This window comes from Monopterus albus, unplaced genomic scaffold (genome assembly GCF_001952655.1).
Source record: "Monopterus albus unplaced genomic scaffold, M_albus_1.0 scaffold457.1, whole genome shotgun sequence".
NCBI lineage: Eukaryota > Metazoa > Chordata > Actinopteri > Synbranchiformes > Synbranchidae > Monopterus > Monopterus albus.
Genome location: NW_018128337.1, coordinates 219,121 through 237,498, shown reverse-complemented (window position 1 = coordinate 237,498; position 18,378 = coordinate 219,121). Strand labels below are relative to the sequence as shown.

The following is an 18,378-nucleotide window of genomic DNA, read 5'->3' as shown; positions in this document are numbered from 1 at the left end:
AATATATTTTTTTAATATATATATACTTTATATCACAGTAGGTTAATTAGTCTATATCATGAATTGAGTTTTGTTATTCTTCTAAATGTGATCATATTTTGTAGTTTATTAAAGCTTAATTTTATTGATTTGGGTTGAATTTGCCTTCAAATGTTATGTACACATGATGGATAGATACACTGACACAGAGTGATTATAACAGACAGCTGAAAATACAAACATCTACGGACAAATGTCATTTTGTGACATGCTTGATTGCCATCTCTGACGCATTCTCTGATGCATTCTTCGAACCGCTGAAGAATAACAAACATGCTCCGAATGCTTTAGATATCACCACAAGTGTCACATTAAACAAAAAGCTTGCTTTTGAAACAAATAAAATAAAAATGTACCAAACAATGCAGAGAAATGGGGGAGCAGGCTGAAGATGAGTTATGGCTCCCATGATGATGATGATGATGACAATGATGATGATAATGATGATGATGATGACAGTGATGACAAATGGTTACAATTAGCCATATGGAACCAGAACAAAAAGTAAAAAAAAATAAATCTAAATGGTGAACCAAGAGTAACAAGTGAAGTAAGGTTGGGAAGAATAGAATTAGTGATATGATTCTGATGATATGGTGATGAAATCTGCATTGATAGAAAATCATTTTTATGAATGTATGATAATGTTATGATAAAGCACTTATATGTAATTACTATTTTTCCATTACTGATAACTACTATTAGGAGGGAGATATGACAATAAAGATAAAAATGAGCATGGTAGAATGATAGAGCAGATGCTTATGAAAAAGGAATGGAATAAAGAATAATAATAATAATTCAAACAGAGAACAAACACATTAACTAAAAACTATAATTATTTAAAAAATAAAAACAAGAAATTATACTATGACAGCAACAACAGTGATGCAGAATGTTTGAATGAATGAGATTAAAATGATAATGATTTCATGATGACGATGATATTAATGGAAATAATGTGAGAAATGTTACAATTATTCATATGGATCAGAAAAAAAAATCTAAACGGTGAATCAAGAGTAACAGGTGAAGGCGAAGAAGTTGCAGGTAGCTCACTTCATGGTGTCTTGACTTCTGTGCATCTTCAGTTATCTTCATGTCTTTTGGTGAACTGACAGTCTCTGATAGTTGCTTCTTTGGTGAGGCTTTGACGTCTTCTTTTAGAGATTTAGATACAACTTTCGTCTTCTCCTGGCTCTGTGGCTGTTTGCGAGCCTGGTTGTTACCTGTGGGTTTAGACTGAGTAGGTGCTGTTTTTGAAGGAGTGGGAGAAGCCTTAGCATGATTGGGTGCGACTTTAGCAGGGGTGGATGAAGCCTTAGCACCAGGGGGATGAGAGGGGCCCTTATTCTGAGCAGGGGGCTGAGCAGATCCCTTTGCCTGAATCAGCCCTTTGGCCTGACTGGGGCCTTTTACTTGAGTAGCAAGCTGAACAGGACCCTTACTTTGTGATTGACTAGGACCTTTCATTTGAGATCCCTTACTCTGAGCTGATGGTTGTGTTTGGCCCTTAGTTTGGCCAGGTGGCTGAGCTGACCCCTTGGGATGAGGAACAGGTTGGGCAGAACCCTTGCTTTGAGGGGAAGCTTGGCTAACCCCTTTGGTTTGAGGGGCAGCCTCAGCCTGTTTCACAGGAGAGAGAGGGCCACTTACTTGTGGACCCGGTGGTTTCTGTTGCTGTTGAGGGCCTGTGGGCTTAAGCCCTGAAAGTTGATTGGGCCCTTTCTGCTGAGGTGGTTGTTGATTGGCTGTAGCAGGTGGCCGGGGGGATCCCACCGGCTGTGCAGCAGGAGCTGCAATATCTCCCAAGCTTCCTGACAGAGCCCTCTGTGTCTGGCAGTTCAAGCACAGCCATTCTTTCTTCTGAAAAACAAGCACAAACAGAACAGCAATCAGCATTGCTTAAATAAAATAATCGGACAAAAACAGAAGCTTCTTGTTTCTTGATCTCTCTGTTATAAGTTTTACTTTGATACTGGCACTGTGTCAAACATTATTTCACTATTATTTATAATTACTGAAACAGAAATATAAATGTGTCTTATAGTTAAATAAATTTAATCAGAAAGTCATTACTTTATCAATGATCACTGAGTGCCAAGGACTCAGTATAGAAAATATGAACAACTGAATATTTGAATGCCTGTCCAAATAAGGCTTTTCATCTCTTCAAGAAAACATATTCATTTGACAACATTTAGCACTCTCAAACAGGGTGCACAGAAGAAGAGTGCTGTGCGAATAGAAATGAACATATCTGTTACGGAACCCACAGCAAACCATCTGCATCAGCAGGACTTCAAAGTCATCTCCACTCATTGCTGTGTTTGGAGGTGTGATAGAGTCTGACACTGTTAAATGTTTAAACAAAACCCATCAAAAGCTCAATATTGACATGAGCAGATTCAATTTTAGGTCAATGCAGCAGATCAATGAAGCTGCTCAGTGAAAAGAAATTGTTATATTAGCCTTTATGTAAGTTGAAAAGAGGTGGCAGGACCATGTTTGTGACACATTACATTGTAATGGTCTGTGCCTCAGGCCTGAAGAAAGAGCTCTTTTTTTGTACAATAAAACAAATAACCCCATAAACATCTCTGTTACTGACTACCATCTGCCTGAGAAATCATTTCTTTTATTGGTGTCATGCTTCAAAAGTATAAATACAGAAGACGGAGTTGACCAATATGCCCGGAAATGGCTAATAAACAAAAAACAATGCAGGTGTCCAGTGGCTGTATCAGAGGGTGCCCAAACAGTCAAGATGTCAGAGAAGGTTCTAAATAAATTACTGACTTTTTACAAATGTTCTTACATCTTCCACATGATGCAACTATCAAATACAGTACTTGTGGACATTACTGGGATTTTGTCACTCCTGTCATATTTCTGACACGGACCATAGCCTCAAGATGATTTATCTGCCTGAATGACATGCAGTAAATAACTACAAGAAAATACAAGAGAAAGACAAAGAGAGATAAACAGAGAACGATGATCATTTAGTTAGCAAGGAACACCCTAACGGCATGATAAGGATCTTATTGTAGAGACCCCAGAGACTAGTGTTTGACAGACAAGTCTCAAGTGATAAGCTCTGGGAGTAACACAGTCTGTCTTCTTTTTCACTTTATACTAATCCTGTGTAGAGAGATTGATCAGGCCTTGCGTAAGTGAAACAGAGATCATTTGTTCTGCTCAGGGCTCCCTGTGAGTCCTCTGGATCTTTGTAGAAAATCCATTTTTAGGGTGGATACAGGCTGTCACAGGTCCCTTCTGCTATTTTTCCAGTAAAACTGACTTGTGAAGAATCTACAGATTCACTACGGACGGCCACAAAAGACAGGCTATATGTGATGTTAATACTGTATAGTGATTAAGTAAATAGATGCCGATCGATTAAAAGTAAATTGCTGTTGATTTCAGATAGCACATATGTCTCACTGACAAACAAAACAGAGAATGACAAATAAATATTTTTGTCACAGGGAACATTTCATCTGTTTATCACACAGAAGAAACAGCTAAATTTCCCACAGAAATCTAGAGCTACAATCCTCAATTATCAAAACATGCTGAGAGACACTCAGCCATGATGTATTATGGCTTTTTGAAGTTGTTACTGTTGCTGTGTTAGCAAACAGTTACCAAATTACACATCCAGCAGATAGAGAGCATCATTGTCATCCCTCTGGGAATCGGGTGTCCGGCCATCTGTCCCATATTTTTAGCAGTTCGGTCAAAAATGTCACCTAATTGTATCTCTCTGCTGGTTGGTATTAGGGAAACACAATGTTCAGATTTATAAGAGGTAGTGGTAAGACTCAGGTTTTGAGGCTATGTCATTACAGAGCAACCACTTCCCACTGCTTATGATTGCATTGCCTGTAAAAGCTGATATAGTTTGATACAATTGACATAAACAAGCTAAAATTTAAAGTACACCTCATGTTGCCTGTGATGTACAGTATACAATATCACATAACACCGAGCAGTGATGGTTGAGACACAGCATACATGGAACATCATAATAACCCAATTATGCAACATGAGTGATTCATCATGAAAATCCCTCCTCCAGAAATGATGCAATTTGAATCACGAATACTGTAAAAATATGCAGCTCACCATGGATAATGCTCCAGCAACCTTAGGAACAGTGTGGGCAGTTACAACATTTTTCAGCATAAAGGGAGATAAAAGAGCCTGACAAACACTTAATTTAAAAAAGGTTCAAGAACAGTAAAGACCACAGTGGCTGTGAGCACTGTGCCGTAACATTAAAGGCATTAATGCCCAAAATGATAAGTAATATAATACGGTCAAGACAGATATAGTGGCTACATTTGAAATGTACACCGATCAGGCATAACATTATGACCACTGGTAGGTGAAGTGAATAACACTGACTATCTGTTACAGTGGCACCTGTAAGTGTGTGGGGTATATTGGGGAGCAAGTGAACATTCAGTCCTCAAAGGTGATGTGTTGGAAGCAGGAAAAATGGACAAGTGTAAGGATCTGAGTGACTCTGACAAGGCCCAAACTGTGATGGTGAGATGACTGGGTCAGAGCATCTCCCACACTGCAGGTCCTGGAGGTGTTCTTGGTCTGCAGTGGTTAGTACCTACCAACAGTGTCTAAGGAAGGACAGATGGTGAACTGGCGAGAGGGTCATGAATGCTCACGGCTCACTGATGATGAGGCTGCCCTACTGTAGATTAAACTTTTAACTTCCATTTGTACTTTTCAAAAGATTAAAATTTATTTGAATCTTTGTTAAAATGGCTGAAAATGGGAAATACTGTACATTGGTCTCTATGAAGAGAAAGAGTCAGGGACTGTAGTGGTGACATCACACCTAGAGTGATGAGGCTGTTGAATTTGTCTAAAAAAATTCTCTTTAACTTGTCCTCACGACCATAGTTTTCACTCCTTTTACATAAGTTTTTCACTGAATTGTAGACACATCTGTGCTCTTCCTGACAGTATAACTGTGGAAGCAAATGGATTCACAGAAGATGCACAGTGAGCAGCAGAGTGACACGAGTGCCAACCAACTGCCACGTTGACTCCTGTGTAAACAGTATTAGGCAGGTGGTCATAATGTTTAACATTTAAATTGGTGTATGTTTAACATGCTATTTTTACTGATGCTCGTTTTCTGTTCAAGATAAAGCCTTTCTTAATGTGCCCAAATCCTAGAGGAATCTGTTGTCTCAACTGAGACCATGAGGCGCGGATGGAGCCATTGGCATGCCACACAGACAGACTTGCTTATAATCATTTTTTTCAAGTGCTCCACTGAGAAGCCTTATATAAATAGGTACAAGTCCATCTGTGCTTGTTCTTTTACATGTTAAAAAAAATGTTGTGCTGAAATGTCAGAGACAAGTGTCTGAGTGTTAGTGGATAGCTAGTGCACAATGGGATAGAAAGAAATCTACTGAAGTTATGCAACAATATATAGACAGTGAAGACGTGTGCACACATGCACGTGTGGTGTATGATCACATAATCATCCCATGTAAAGAAATCCCAGCCTCTAAAGTCTGAACTCACTTCCTACTTCCTTTAAACCACATCCAATCTGCTATTTTGACACCAATGAAGTTTTTTCTTCCATGGAGCAGCTTTTTTCCGGCCATGTCGAAGCTGCCAATTTCTCCTTTTTGCTACTGAATCAGCAAAGCGCAACTGCGTATGTGAAAGGGAGCGAGGAGCAAGGCCAAACCGGAGCTGGGAGTAGCCAATTATTCATGTAGAGAGTGCTTTAGCTTGTACAGCATGCAAGCAATGTGAACTGTGCTTCCCACCTCTACCCACACTGTGCAGAGCAAATCAGGTCCTTAGGAGAGATTGAGCCTCTGCGCTTCAGAAACAGGCCCTTAATGCACCGTGAAAACAGAGCAACCAATTCACTGTGGCAGTCCCCCTCAACTTTTTAACTGCCCTCTGAAGAATATAGCCTAGCACTTTAACAGCTCAATACATAGAAATTAAACTGCAAAAGAGATAAGCAATGTAATATTTTCTTCAAAAGCAAATAATTAGTTTTGAAACCCAGTTTTCAATATTTTTAAGACTTAAGAAACTGACATAGCTCTGTGTTTCTGTTTTTTTTTTAATCATCCACTTGGGTTGTGGGGGATTCATTGTGCCTGTGGGTCTACTATATGTGTGTATAGCAGCAGCAGGCTCCTTTTCTTAGTGAGATTATTTTGTCAGTGGATTGGTAACCTCATTAAATGGCAGGAGGTTAACTTGTCCGCTCACTGGAGGGTGCACAGCACTTAACCTCGACTTTGAACTGTAACTCAGATTCAGCTGGCAAGACTACACATTGACTGTGACCTATCAATTACATTTAAAGCTTTTAAGTGTCTGCTTATCCGCTGCAACTTTCAGTGAGTCAAAGCACATGGTGTTCAGCATCTTGTTTGACTCATATTTTGACAGAACACATGGGTTTTGATTACCCCTGTTTCTACAGCTTGCATCCTTCTAGTCTCTACTGCCAGCAGTGCAGCTGTAGCATCAATGGGCTTATTGCATTTTTATGCAAAAGCTCAACATGTTGAATATAACATGTCATATATGACTTTTGGGCCCTAGCATAAGGGAGTCAAAGAGAGAACTCAGTGGTTATAAGATAAATTAAACTCTACTGAATGCAACAGTACTATAATAAAGCAAGAATTACATAGTTTTAGCAACAGTCCTATTTGTCCTTACTTTAAATGTCTATTCTCTGATTAACAATTAATTATTATAAATTAATAATTCTACAGTACAAGTGGCCCTGTGAACTCAGTTCACCACAGCTTAGTAAAACACATGTAGAAGACAAAACACAAGCAAAATAAGAAACTATATTCTGCATATGTACAGTACTGCCTTTAGTGAAGGGAGAAATGTGAGTGGAGAGTTGTGGATTTGAATGTTAATCTGTATGTGAAAACTCACATTTGTGAATGTGTAAGAATCCATAAATGTGTAACAAAATGTATAAATTCTTTAACACATTCACAAACCTCAGCACACACATACTGTGTAGACTGAGATATAGAGTAGTTGCTCAACTCACCAAACAGCATTTGCAAACAATACCCCTGTAAATGTTTTCTTTGATGGGAGTTTGTGTATTTTATTTTGTTTTCTTTTACTGCTGTGCATTCAGCTCTCAGGGCAACTGTATCATTTGCTAGAAAATCTTGAATTATGCTGAGTATATTTTAACCTTATGAGGTGGCGCATTGTGGAACTCCTCCAACATGTCTTTATCTACAATTGTACATCTCTGCAGTAAATTAAACGATCTTAGGCGCTATCATGATGTCCACAAAGTTTGTGCAGCTGAATGAAAAATGGTGTGTTTGGTGGAATAGCAAATGAGAATTCAGAGACAAAAGTGGTTACTGTGAACTGAGCAACACCACACTGGCAGTGCAGTGATGGTCCATCTAGTCAGTTCACCGTCAGAAAAGCTGCCCTTTCACTGGCAAAATAATGAGAGAACGAACACAGGAGGTTACCACAAGGAAAAGGTCAGAGAGATTGATCCCATTCTCAGAGGAGCTTGCTGCGACATTACAGTCCTGATCACTCACACAATGTCTCTGTGTGTATGTGCCTCTGTCCAATGTCTGGGGAATTGTGCTTGGGTATAAATTCACCAAACTACAGTATGTATTATACACTGACATAATCTTGAAGAAAAGTACATTGATTATTAAGACTGAAAATCCCTAATGACAAACAAGGCTGGAAACCGGTGTCGTTACAACTCTTAGTGGCTCATTTCAGTGAACACTGAATCGCCCGAAATTAAAATCCAAATATTTTCTCTCTCTCTCAATTTAAAATATAAGGCAAATAAGGCAAAAACTGTTAAAATGTAATGCAGCAGGAAGACCAAACACTCAAAGGTAGCAGATGAACTCCAGGCTATAAAAGGTGTCCTTGAAATTATAAAGTAACAACAACTATGAAGTGCAAAAATGATTGGCTTTCTTCGGGCAGAAAAGAAAAAAGGAAACAAGAAAAATAAACCCAGGCAAAACAGTCTTCCAGGGTGTCTCAAAAGAAGATTTCAAACTACCATGATTTTCTGTAGTTTCCATACTAATCAACCATCAACACACTTCTCAAATACATGACAACAAAATATCACAGTTATCAATAACACAAATAACAACTGTACTCATTATCAGTTAATTTAGTCAGTTAATTGTAAGTTGAATAGTGAAAAATGTACATGAGGACAATTTATAATACTATGTACCACAGAGAAAAGCAAGAAATGAATGCACAGTGAAGCACAGTCTCTCTTTTCCAAGTGGAAGTTTGTTTATATGAGAAGAGGTGGCTACTGGAAAAGGTCTTCTCTGGGGACTGATCACCAGTATGAAGGCCCCCAGTGGACGACAGTGATGCACCTTAAAAATACTGTCCTGCACATCACATGTTTTTCAAATTAAATAAGATCACAGTGTTCAACAGTTCAACCTCCTAATAAAAAAATCTTCCCTTTTTTATATTTGCAACCGTGTAATAAAGATAAAGATGGACAAAAGTAATATTTACTAGGCATGCACAGTAAACTGCCCTGCAGAACCAGACTGCTGCTGAGGGAAGGAAAGCTGTCACACTTCCTACCCATGGAGGGAGCCAGAGAGTGCAGAATTGCATAGAGAGATATGGAGCCCCATGGGACAATACACACCCACACAACAACATGATCACGCAGAACAGAAAAACAAACAGACTCAAGTCAGATTCAAGCATCTGGCTAAATATTGCAGTTGAGTTAGGCTGCATATTTAACACCAACCTTTTAAACACCATCTTAGCTCCCATTTGCTGCACAACTGGTGGTGTGACAGTCACACCCCTCTGTATCACTTCACTTATGACACACAGACATGTACACATCACATATATTTTCAGTGTAAGTGTACAAACACCTGTGCGAGCAGGCAAAGTCTCCCCAACCTCAGTATTCGCCTCTTACTGTCAGTCAACTCACAGCAAGTGTCTGTCCCCTGCATGGTTTTTCTGCCAGGAACCCGGCCACAAGCTGTGAGCCAGAAATGTCAGCTGTCATTAAACGCAGTCAAACGCCTTACTGAGATAAGAAAGATGATTTCCCACATTTGAGGTAGCCTTTCAGAAAACACTGAGTTGTACATGCGGCTTACAGCATGCTGCAGCTAAATAACCAATGGACAATACAGCACAGCATTTAATGTGGAAGAGTAAGCACAAGTAAATGTTTCCACAAAATAAAACTAAGTGGTTGTGTTTAAGCCCCAGTGGAAATCATGAATGTAAAAGAAAACAGAGGCAATGTTATAAAAGACAGATACAAACTTAAATTCTACTAGAACAGTGGGCAGCTAGAACTATTTCACATTAGTTATCCCAAAATATTTCAACAATCACTTTCACATCTTTCCCGTCAAACAGCTTTAGTCATTATTTTTTTTGACAAAGCACAACAGAAGCAACAGCCATGACTGGTTTCAAAGTAACAACAAAGAACTAACATATTAAGAGGACACAACAAAGGCAGAAATCATCATAATAATCCGTCAAGTTCTGTGTCTCACAGAGATTAATGAGGCATACGACAGAGGTGGTCATAATTAATTTGTTACAAAGTGAAGGTCAGGGGAGAACAGGGTCAGTGTGAATTATTAACTACCTTGTGCACGGGGGCATGCTGCCAAGCAGGTGTGAATGAGTTGAGTTTAAGGTGAGTGGGGAAATATGTCAGGCACAGTTTGGTTTCCCTGAAATTCAATACCAGTAAAGGAGTGTCTAAAGACATTTTATGTTAAGTGTGGACATAAATAAATGTAAACAAAAATGCGACATTAACAGTGAGAGTCTAAATTTAATTAAGACAAATCTGTTTTCATTACAGCAAAGTTCAGAATAAGAACCAAAGCTCTTCAGGAAAGGTTGTTCTGTTTAAGCCCTGTCAGAGTCCTTTAAACCTTTCCATTCTGCACAGTCTGAATGAACTGTGGTTTAAGACAACCAAGTGTGCAGTGCAAAGCATGAGTGAGTACATGTCACAGCAGTGTGCCAGGCTGTGCCATGCCATGCCACAGCTGTGACAGGTCAGTAAGAGTCAGCAGGTATATAGGTCAATCCCCTGGGACTCCTTCAATGGAGACACGTGGTCAGGCCTGTGGATCAGAGAGGAAATGAAGGATCATCCACTGAGCAAGCAGGACTCAACTACACTAACAGTCAGTCATATACAGTCCAACATTCAAGATACATATACCAAGTTCAGATGATCATCAGAAGGAGTTTTGCAGGGCCAAGAGGAGCCTCACACTACATTGTTCTGTTCCTTTTCTACAACAAGGCAACTTGTGTCCAGGAATAGTGACCTGTTAAACAGGCCAACTGAAGGTAAACCAGCCAATTTTCTAAGTAGGCCCTGAGATTTTTTTATAAGGATAGCATCAAATCAGTTTGAACAAGCTCACCTTCAATGCTTGAACATGAATAACATAAATAAATAAAAAAAATCTGAAATACAAGACAAGGCTGACAACTTGATATAATTGTGGGTGCTTAGAGAAGAGTGCTTGTGACCAGAAGGTCGCCAGTTCAATATTCAGACCACAAAGACTATGAAAAGAGTCCCATACCCATCAGCACCACTGTGGTGACCTTGAGCAAGGCCCTTTATCCCTACTGCTCCAATGGAGGTGCTCAGTGGACAGCAGGTCACACTGTGGTTGTACTGGACAGCTTCCAGGCGTGAGTGTGTGGAGCTATGTGAATGAGATCAGGGCAATCTTGTATGAAAGTTAGCCTCTCAGTAAAATTACCCAGCATTAATACAGGTTTAAAATGCAAGAAAACCTTCACACCAGGTTGTATATACAGAACTGTGAAATATGAGCTAAATTTGCTGAAATGAAAAATACAGTATACTTACAGGTTATATGCTTTAGCAAAAGAACTCTGCAGACGAGCCTCTGCACATCCCAGCTCAATTGCCATCGCAATAGAAAATGAATGTTGATGTTTAACTGTGAGAAATAACTTTTGTAGTGGCAGGGAGCAATACATTCTCCAGCAGACTGTGCTGCTGCAGGACAACAGTGTGTCATCTGCCGTTAAGTGTGTTTGTCTCTGCTGTCCCTCCAGGGACAGAGTAGGGTCAGGTCATGTTTTCTGCCCTTTATTTACTTATTCTGTCTGTTTCTATTTGCTTCAATGGGAACAACAGGTGCCCTCTTTTTGCCTGGCGCACACACACATGCACACACAGGCTGACTGATGAGACCACCTCAGCAGGGGGGCTCTTGATACATATATAAGAAACTATGAAGCATCAAGACACACAGGTGATCCAACAGGCTTGTTTCTGAAAGCATGTTTCTAGATTCACTACTGTCTGAGACATGTACACTGGTGAATGATATTTCTATCCTTTCTACTACATCCGGGCAGGGTGATTTTTGGGAAAATCAAAGGATGCCTTTAAAGTCTGTTACTGTCTATGCTGAATCTTTAAAGTTCAGGAGCTATATCCATACAAAAAAAATCTGACAGAATCGTGTAGAAGATATGGTGAAAGGTGTGACTTTTAAATGTAACCTTTATTTAAACAGAAAAGGCTCTCTGATATCATCATGAGTGTCTGGCCAACTACTAAACAAAGTATATAATAATCCTAACCCATCGCCTCCACCACAGCCAAATATAACTGAATCTTTAAGAGAGATTCTGTGGATCCATCCACCCACTTCATTCCCCAAATGAGTTAAATCTTTTCTAGAGGACAATGGAAAGCTCACTTCACATACTTCAGGACTTGTACAACAGCCTTCAAAAAACCAATGAAGCTGTTCTAAAGGCAAAGGGTATTAGACTGTTGCTTTAGATTTTTAGCCCAGCTCTACTAATTTGCCCTGAAAATGTTAGAGATGAATTGTAGTGTTTATCCCTCTGCAGTCTTGCTTGAAAAGCACCCAGACCGGCAGCACACAGCTCAGCTTAGTTTAGTGAATGCACCTCTCACTGTGCTCAAACCATCTAATGCAGTTCATATAATAATAAGTCTTCAATGTGCCTTATTTTCATCATCTTGAACTACCTACCTCTTTGACCGTGCACTCACATTTCCTGGCTCATTCACTATTCTCCACTTTTGCGAGCATACAGTCTTAATGTCAGCAAGATAATAAAACACAGAATTCCAGTGTGGCTGAACGAGATTCAGTCAGATAAATGCATTGGTCACAAGAGTACAGTTTGTCTGCACCATCACACACAGATTGGGTAATGCCAGGAGTAATTTGCTCACACCCATGGACACACAGGAAGATTAAATGGTCAGATGGTAAATGGCAAATAGTTTTTGCAAAACTTTGTCAAACCTTGACACATCTCTTTTCCAAAACTTTAATTGAACTACAGCCAAACAAATCTATTTTACACTGTGGTTGGCAGCCAAGCCTAAACAACTCATGTGTCTTGTTGCATATGTCTGTTCCCAGGACAAGTTAATCAGGCTGTCTCGTCAGCCATGTTTTATTTCAGAAGGGTTTATAATACTCCTGTCAGGAAAATCTACAGCGAGCAGACAAGCAAATACAATTCATGTGTCTCACATTAATCTCTCAGACAAGTTACTCAAGCTGTAACCTATCGCCAGCATCTGGTCAGATGACAACTTTACTGAAACAAGTCCAACAAAAATATGTCCATTAATGCTACACTCATCTTTCAGACAAGTTGTTTAGTGAAGACGTGTATGTTTTCACTTGATTAGTAGGTCTGTAGAGCAGCATGGGAATCAACACGTTGTAGTACTTATTATTATTGACAGGATATGTCCTTTAACTCACACATAAACCAAGTCTGTTCCAAAGTGATGCTGAAAAATTGTTCCATGTATTTGTTACTTCCAGGCTGGACTACTGTAACTCTTTACTATCAGGATGTCCCAATAATTCCATATAAAACCTCCAGTTGATCCAAAATGCTGCAGCCAGAGTACTGACAGGAACTAGCAAGAGAGATCATATCTCTCCCATATTAGCTTCTCTCCAGTGGCTCCCTGTAAAATCCAGAATAGAATTTAAAATCCTTCTCCTAACATACAAAGCCCTTAATGACAAGGCTCTATCATATCTTAAAGACCTCATAGTGCCTTATCATCCCAACAGAGCACTTTGCTCTCAGAGTGCAGGTTTACTTGTGGTTCCTAGAGTCCACAGAAGCAGAATGGGAGGCAGAGCCTTTAGCTATCAAGCTCCTCTGCTATGGAACCAACTCCCAGTCTCAATTCAGGAAGAAGAAACTCTCTACCTTTAAGATTAGGCTTAAAACGTTCCTTTTTGATACCAATTATAGTTAGGGCTGGATCAGGTGGCCCCTAAACCTTCCCTTAGTTATGCTGCTATAGGCCTACACTGCTGGAGTCCTCCCATGATGCTCTGAACTCCTCTCCTTTCCTCCCCTTTTCTTTCCTTTCCTCCTAATTATTCATTAAAACTCCATATTTGTGGTTAATCATTTATGAGACAGATACCTTTATAAGATTGATCATTTTATGAGTGTGATCACTTAGACTAGTCTGAGCACATCCTGGCGACACCTATTTTATTAGTCTCCAATAAGCGACATGGTTCATGGTGTGAACTTATTTCTGGTTTTCTACTTCACTCACACAGAAGCTTCACACCAGTGTTAGCAATGTGAATGTATAGGTGAAGGATCTCTCCCAAGAACTGTTTAAAGATGGTGGACATTTAAGCCATATACTTTGCATAGCCTACTGTATATCACCCAGTGCATTTTGCTTTTATTAATATTCAAATGTTTTCACATCCTCAAAGCAACAAACATTTTGGTAATATTTCACTCAGGTTTTTATGCACAAATTGAAATCAAAGAGGTGCATATAAATCCACCAAGTAAGACAAGCACAGACATAAACATATATACAAAAATGTCTCATGTGTAATGAGCAAACTACTGTAGCCTAAACCTGGCTATATATATTGATCATACTGGACAACATTAGCTCATATGGGGGCCATTCAAGTCATTTAAGGGGCTGACATGTCCATATGAAATATATTTCACTGCATTCCTTGTACTGTACTGTGGTCATTTAACCCATTAGTGCTGCTAATGGAAGGATGAAAAGGGTGGAAAACACTGTGGTGAGTTGTAAGTGTTTTTCAGGAGACTTAATTTAAAATGCAGCTGCTATATTGCTGATCTCTGCTACATCTTGCAATACATTGGAGACAAAAGCCCTGTATGCATTGGGTGTTTATAAGTATGCATGTATGAGAGTGACCAAGTGAACCCCTTAGGAACTATTACACTTTCTATAGTTGTGTTACACTCCCAGCAGCAATACCAGTGTCTTCACTAATGGAGGCAGTGGGAGGACCATCTCTCTAACTAAGTGTAATGGTCCTCACGCTGCCCTTGTTTTTGCTGTTATTGTTGTTTGGCCACAGCTCAGAGCAGCAACCCAGACCCTCCACTAACTGTTCTGGTCATCTCCACCGCTGCCCGCCAGCTGCAGCACTGAAAGGATTAGCAAGGGGTTAAAGTTAATATCTGAGCGATCAGTAAGCGTTATCGCTTACATTTTGACTCTCAGTCTCCTGCTCCTTTTCATTATAGTTCCCTTCTGTCTGGCTGAGATTTTTTTTGTTCTCCTGACATACAACCATAAGTCTCTGTTCTATAATCTCACATTTGTGTCACCAGTCTTTTAGTATTTTCAGCCTTTAAGCATAGTGGACACTTAGCTAAGTCCCTCCTTCTTTCCTAATGTCAGCATTAGGGAGTAGTTGAATGTCTGAGGTGCTGCACAGGATGATATGGGTGATGTGATGTGTTTAAACAGAATGGCTCAGTAGCAGAAGTGGGAGGACTGCTCCAACCCAACTCTGTGGCTCTGACCGCAAGGGTAGACACGGCACTGCCTGAAGCATCGTTAACGCTCGTTAGCATAGCCACAGGGCCTTGAAGTTGATGACTTCCAAAGAGGTGATTAAGCCAATGCTAAGGTCCCTTGTAGGCTTCAAAGCACATTTACTCACACGGTGGGAGAAGAAGGGCGTCTGAAGACAGAAACACAGAAAAGGACTGGAAGGGTAATTCAAGTTCAATATGGTCACTGTGCTCCTCATGTAATTCATCAAAAGAGCTGATATTGCTGCTGGTGCAGGCAGGGCAGACAGGTCAGGGCTGACCTCAAAGGCATCTCGTGAAAAATGAAGAACTGTGGTGCACAGAAGCTTGGCAGAATAAGGCACAGACAATGCCATTCCAGGGTCAGAAGGTGTTAGTCATTTAGGATTTTCTTCCCACCCTCCTCTATTTCATTTTTTAGGTTTAAAGCTAGGCAAAACAGTGCTAACAACACAAATTCATAAATCTCATAAAGCTCCAAAAATAAGACAAGAATGTAAAAGCAGTTCTGAGTATTGCCTCTAGATTTCTCTGCAGATCTGTGATACACAAGAGTTTAGACAAAGTCCAAACAACTCAGCTCAGTCTAAGCCTAGAGCCTGCTGCCAAACACAAAGGTCCCAGAGATGAGTGGCATTTAAGCCTTCAAACCAGCGAGCCATCTGTGCTGGGTGCCACATAGTCTCACCAGGAAGCAGTTATGGCTGTACATCACATCATCTTCCTGTCATACCACAGCACAGTTACACACTGTGTTTGATCAGTGAGCATGCTTTGTTTCAGTTGAACCATCCAACCAGGCTTACTATTCTCAGATGGCACTTATTTGTGTGGGTGGAGCTTTACAGTGATGTGTAGGGGTTAAACACCGTAATCAAGAGGATCACTACACTCCCTCAACACGGATCAGAACCACTCTCAACTATTAGCCCCTTTTACGAGACTCCCCTACACACAGAACACACACAGAGACACCCTTTCTCTATGTCTATTTCTTTTTGTCGGTGTCCATATAACCTCTTATAAATACTCTTTCTTATGGGGAGTGGTTCTCAAAATGCTCACCCTGTTGCTGCTGCTAAATCAACAGGCTGAGTGCTCATGTCGCAATGTCAACTGTGAGCAATTCAACCAGGAGTAATTGCCAGTTCAATTAATGTGTCAACGGCAAGCATTATCCAACAGAGGCACGTATATAGGAGGAAAAGGAACACAGGGAGAGAATAGCAGTGAAATGTGCAAAAGAGAAGGAAGGTGCATGTGCAGATCCATCCTGATGGCAACTGCAACAAGAGTGACAAGAGGACAAAACAGTCACGGCATCACATCATCCGTAACTTCATTAGAGAATGACGTGCCAAAGGAAACACTTGTATATGGCACATCACCTACTACCGTTATCTGCATCTGAGAGAAAAAGCTGAGAGAAAGAAGCCAACAATATTTCATGTGAATCTATTCCTGCTTTTGTACGGATCACGCAGTTCACTCGTTTAATCCATCTATTATATGAAATAAGAGAAAAGAAGAATGAAGTACAATAGCGTGTGTGGTGGTTTACACTGCAAGTGAGAGTGAATGTGGGTGTTTGCAGGGCTGAAGAGTACCAGATGCCAGTACCATTAGTATTTTAAAATTGATGTAAGGAGCACAATCCAAAACACAGATTATTGAAAGAACTGTGATCATTAAAAGTGACAGATAGATGGATGGATAGATAAATATTGCATAGTACTTCAATGTTGCTGCCACTCCCGTCTGTGCATCATCAATAAGGAAAACACAGTAAGATAAAAAGACAAACACCCAACATTTAACATAATAAATAAATAAGCTGACAGGGACATGAACAAAAATATAAAACACAGAACCTGAGAGCAAAAAGCTGTTGCACTCACACACACACACACACACACACGCTGCCATATTGAACACTGATACATGACACCCTCAGAGTGTTTTGTGTGTGTTTCAGCTACTTGGATGCAGTTATATTATTTATTAACTACACTGCATACTGAAAAAAACAATAATTTTAATGATTTAGATTATTGACTTTTGAAGTTAACTGACAAAGGCTGCATACTTTGGTATAACGTTACTGAATGTAATCTATTAGCCCCCAGCCACTGTATTTTAGTGGGTGTGAATAACAGGCCTGCTGGCATATATAGCATGTGTAAGATGCATGTGGGCCTGCAACTCTGAAATCTTGTGCCTCAGACCTATATGTGAACTGGCTTGTATATGCACATGCACTGCAAAGGAATATGGAAGTATTAAAAGGCGATAAGCAGCCGACTGAGGCTGGGTGGGTGCTTGAATCTGTGATGGTGTACCATCATCACTTCGGGAGCAGCCAGGCTGAGCACGGCAGGCTTGGATGCAAGATGCCAGCAGCCATCTGGCTTTGGATGGGACTCCTAAGGGAGATACAGGCTGGTGCCAACTTTCAGAAAATACTTCCAGCATGTTTGAGAATGAGAATGACATGTTCATCTATACTGCGGCTCTGTGTGATAGCAGCCGCGGCGTTCCTGCAGAGCTGTGGCGCATCCACAAATACTATATGTTCTACATATGTTCTCTGTATGCTGGGCGTGTCCTCAAGGATTTTACCGTCTCAAGCAGTTTAGAATCCTAAATGGAAAAACTGAAATTAGTAGAACATTTTATCAACAATTTCTGTAATTCAAGATATGCCTTTATTCTGTGCTTTTGGTTAGAAGTGATTCTTTTATTGAATCAACCTTCACAGAGTCGGGAAACCTTCTGATCGGGGACCGAGGGCGGTGATGGTAAAGTTGATGAAAGAGAAAGATAAGGCACACATACTGCAACAAGCAAAGAAGCTTAAAGGATCTAATATTTATATAAATGAAGATTACACCGAGTCTGTGAGGAAGAGAAGAAGGGAGTTGATGCCGAGGTTAAGGGAGGCCAGGGCGAGGGGAGACATCGCGTTCCTGCGGTATGACCGAGACCTCGGAACCAGGATTCAGGACCTAAGACCAGCATGCCGAGGACCAGTATACCGAGACAAGGAGAGTATGAAGTGGTCGCAGGACCCTCAGCGGTATGAAGAAATACGCTGGTATATTGATATCTGCGATGGCAGATGAGCGTTGGAACTAACAATTAGCAGGAACCAACAACAAGTATGACCCACGTACGGAATGAGGCAAGTGATTTGCTACAGAGGTTAATAGTTTTTGAGGGATTGGATCTGGAACTGAACACAATTGGAGACACTGAACAACATTATCATGAATCGGACGATGACTTTGACCCTGAAAAAAACCTTTTTAAGAACTCTGAAAATAACTGCAAGTATTACACGGATGAGCAGTTTAACAGCAATGT

At 40.3% G+C, this 18,378-nt stretch overlaps 1 protein-coding gene across 1 annotated transcript in view; it reads right to left on the bottom strand.

The window, feature by feature from the left end:
• Nucleotides 1-18,378, bottom strand: part of bsnb (bassoon (presynaptic cytomatrix protein) b) — a 65,625-nt gene that overhangs the window by 16,739 nt on the left and 30,508 nt on the right. The window contains 1 exon segment of the mRNA XM_020587428.1: nucleotides 1,099-1,905. Coding sequence (XP_020443084.1) covers nucleotides 1,099-1,905 — 807 coding nt within the window.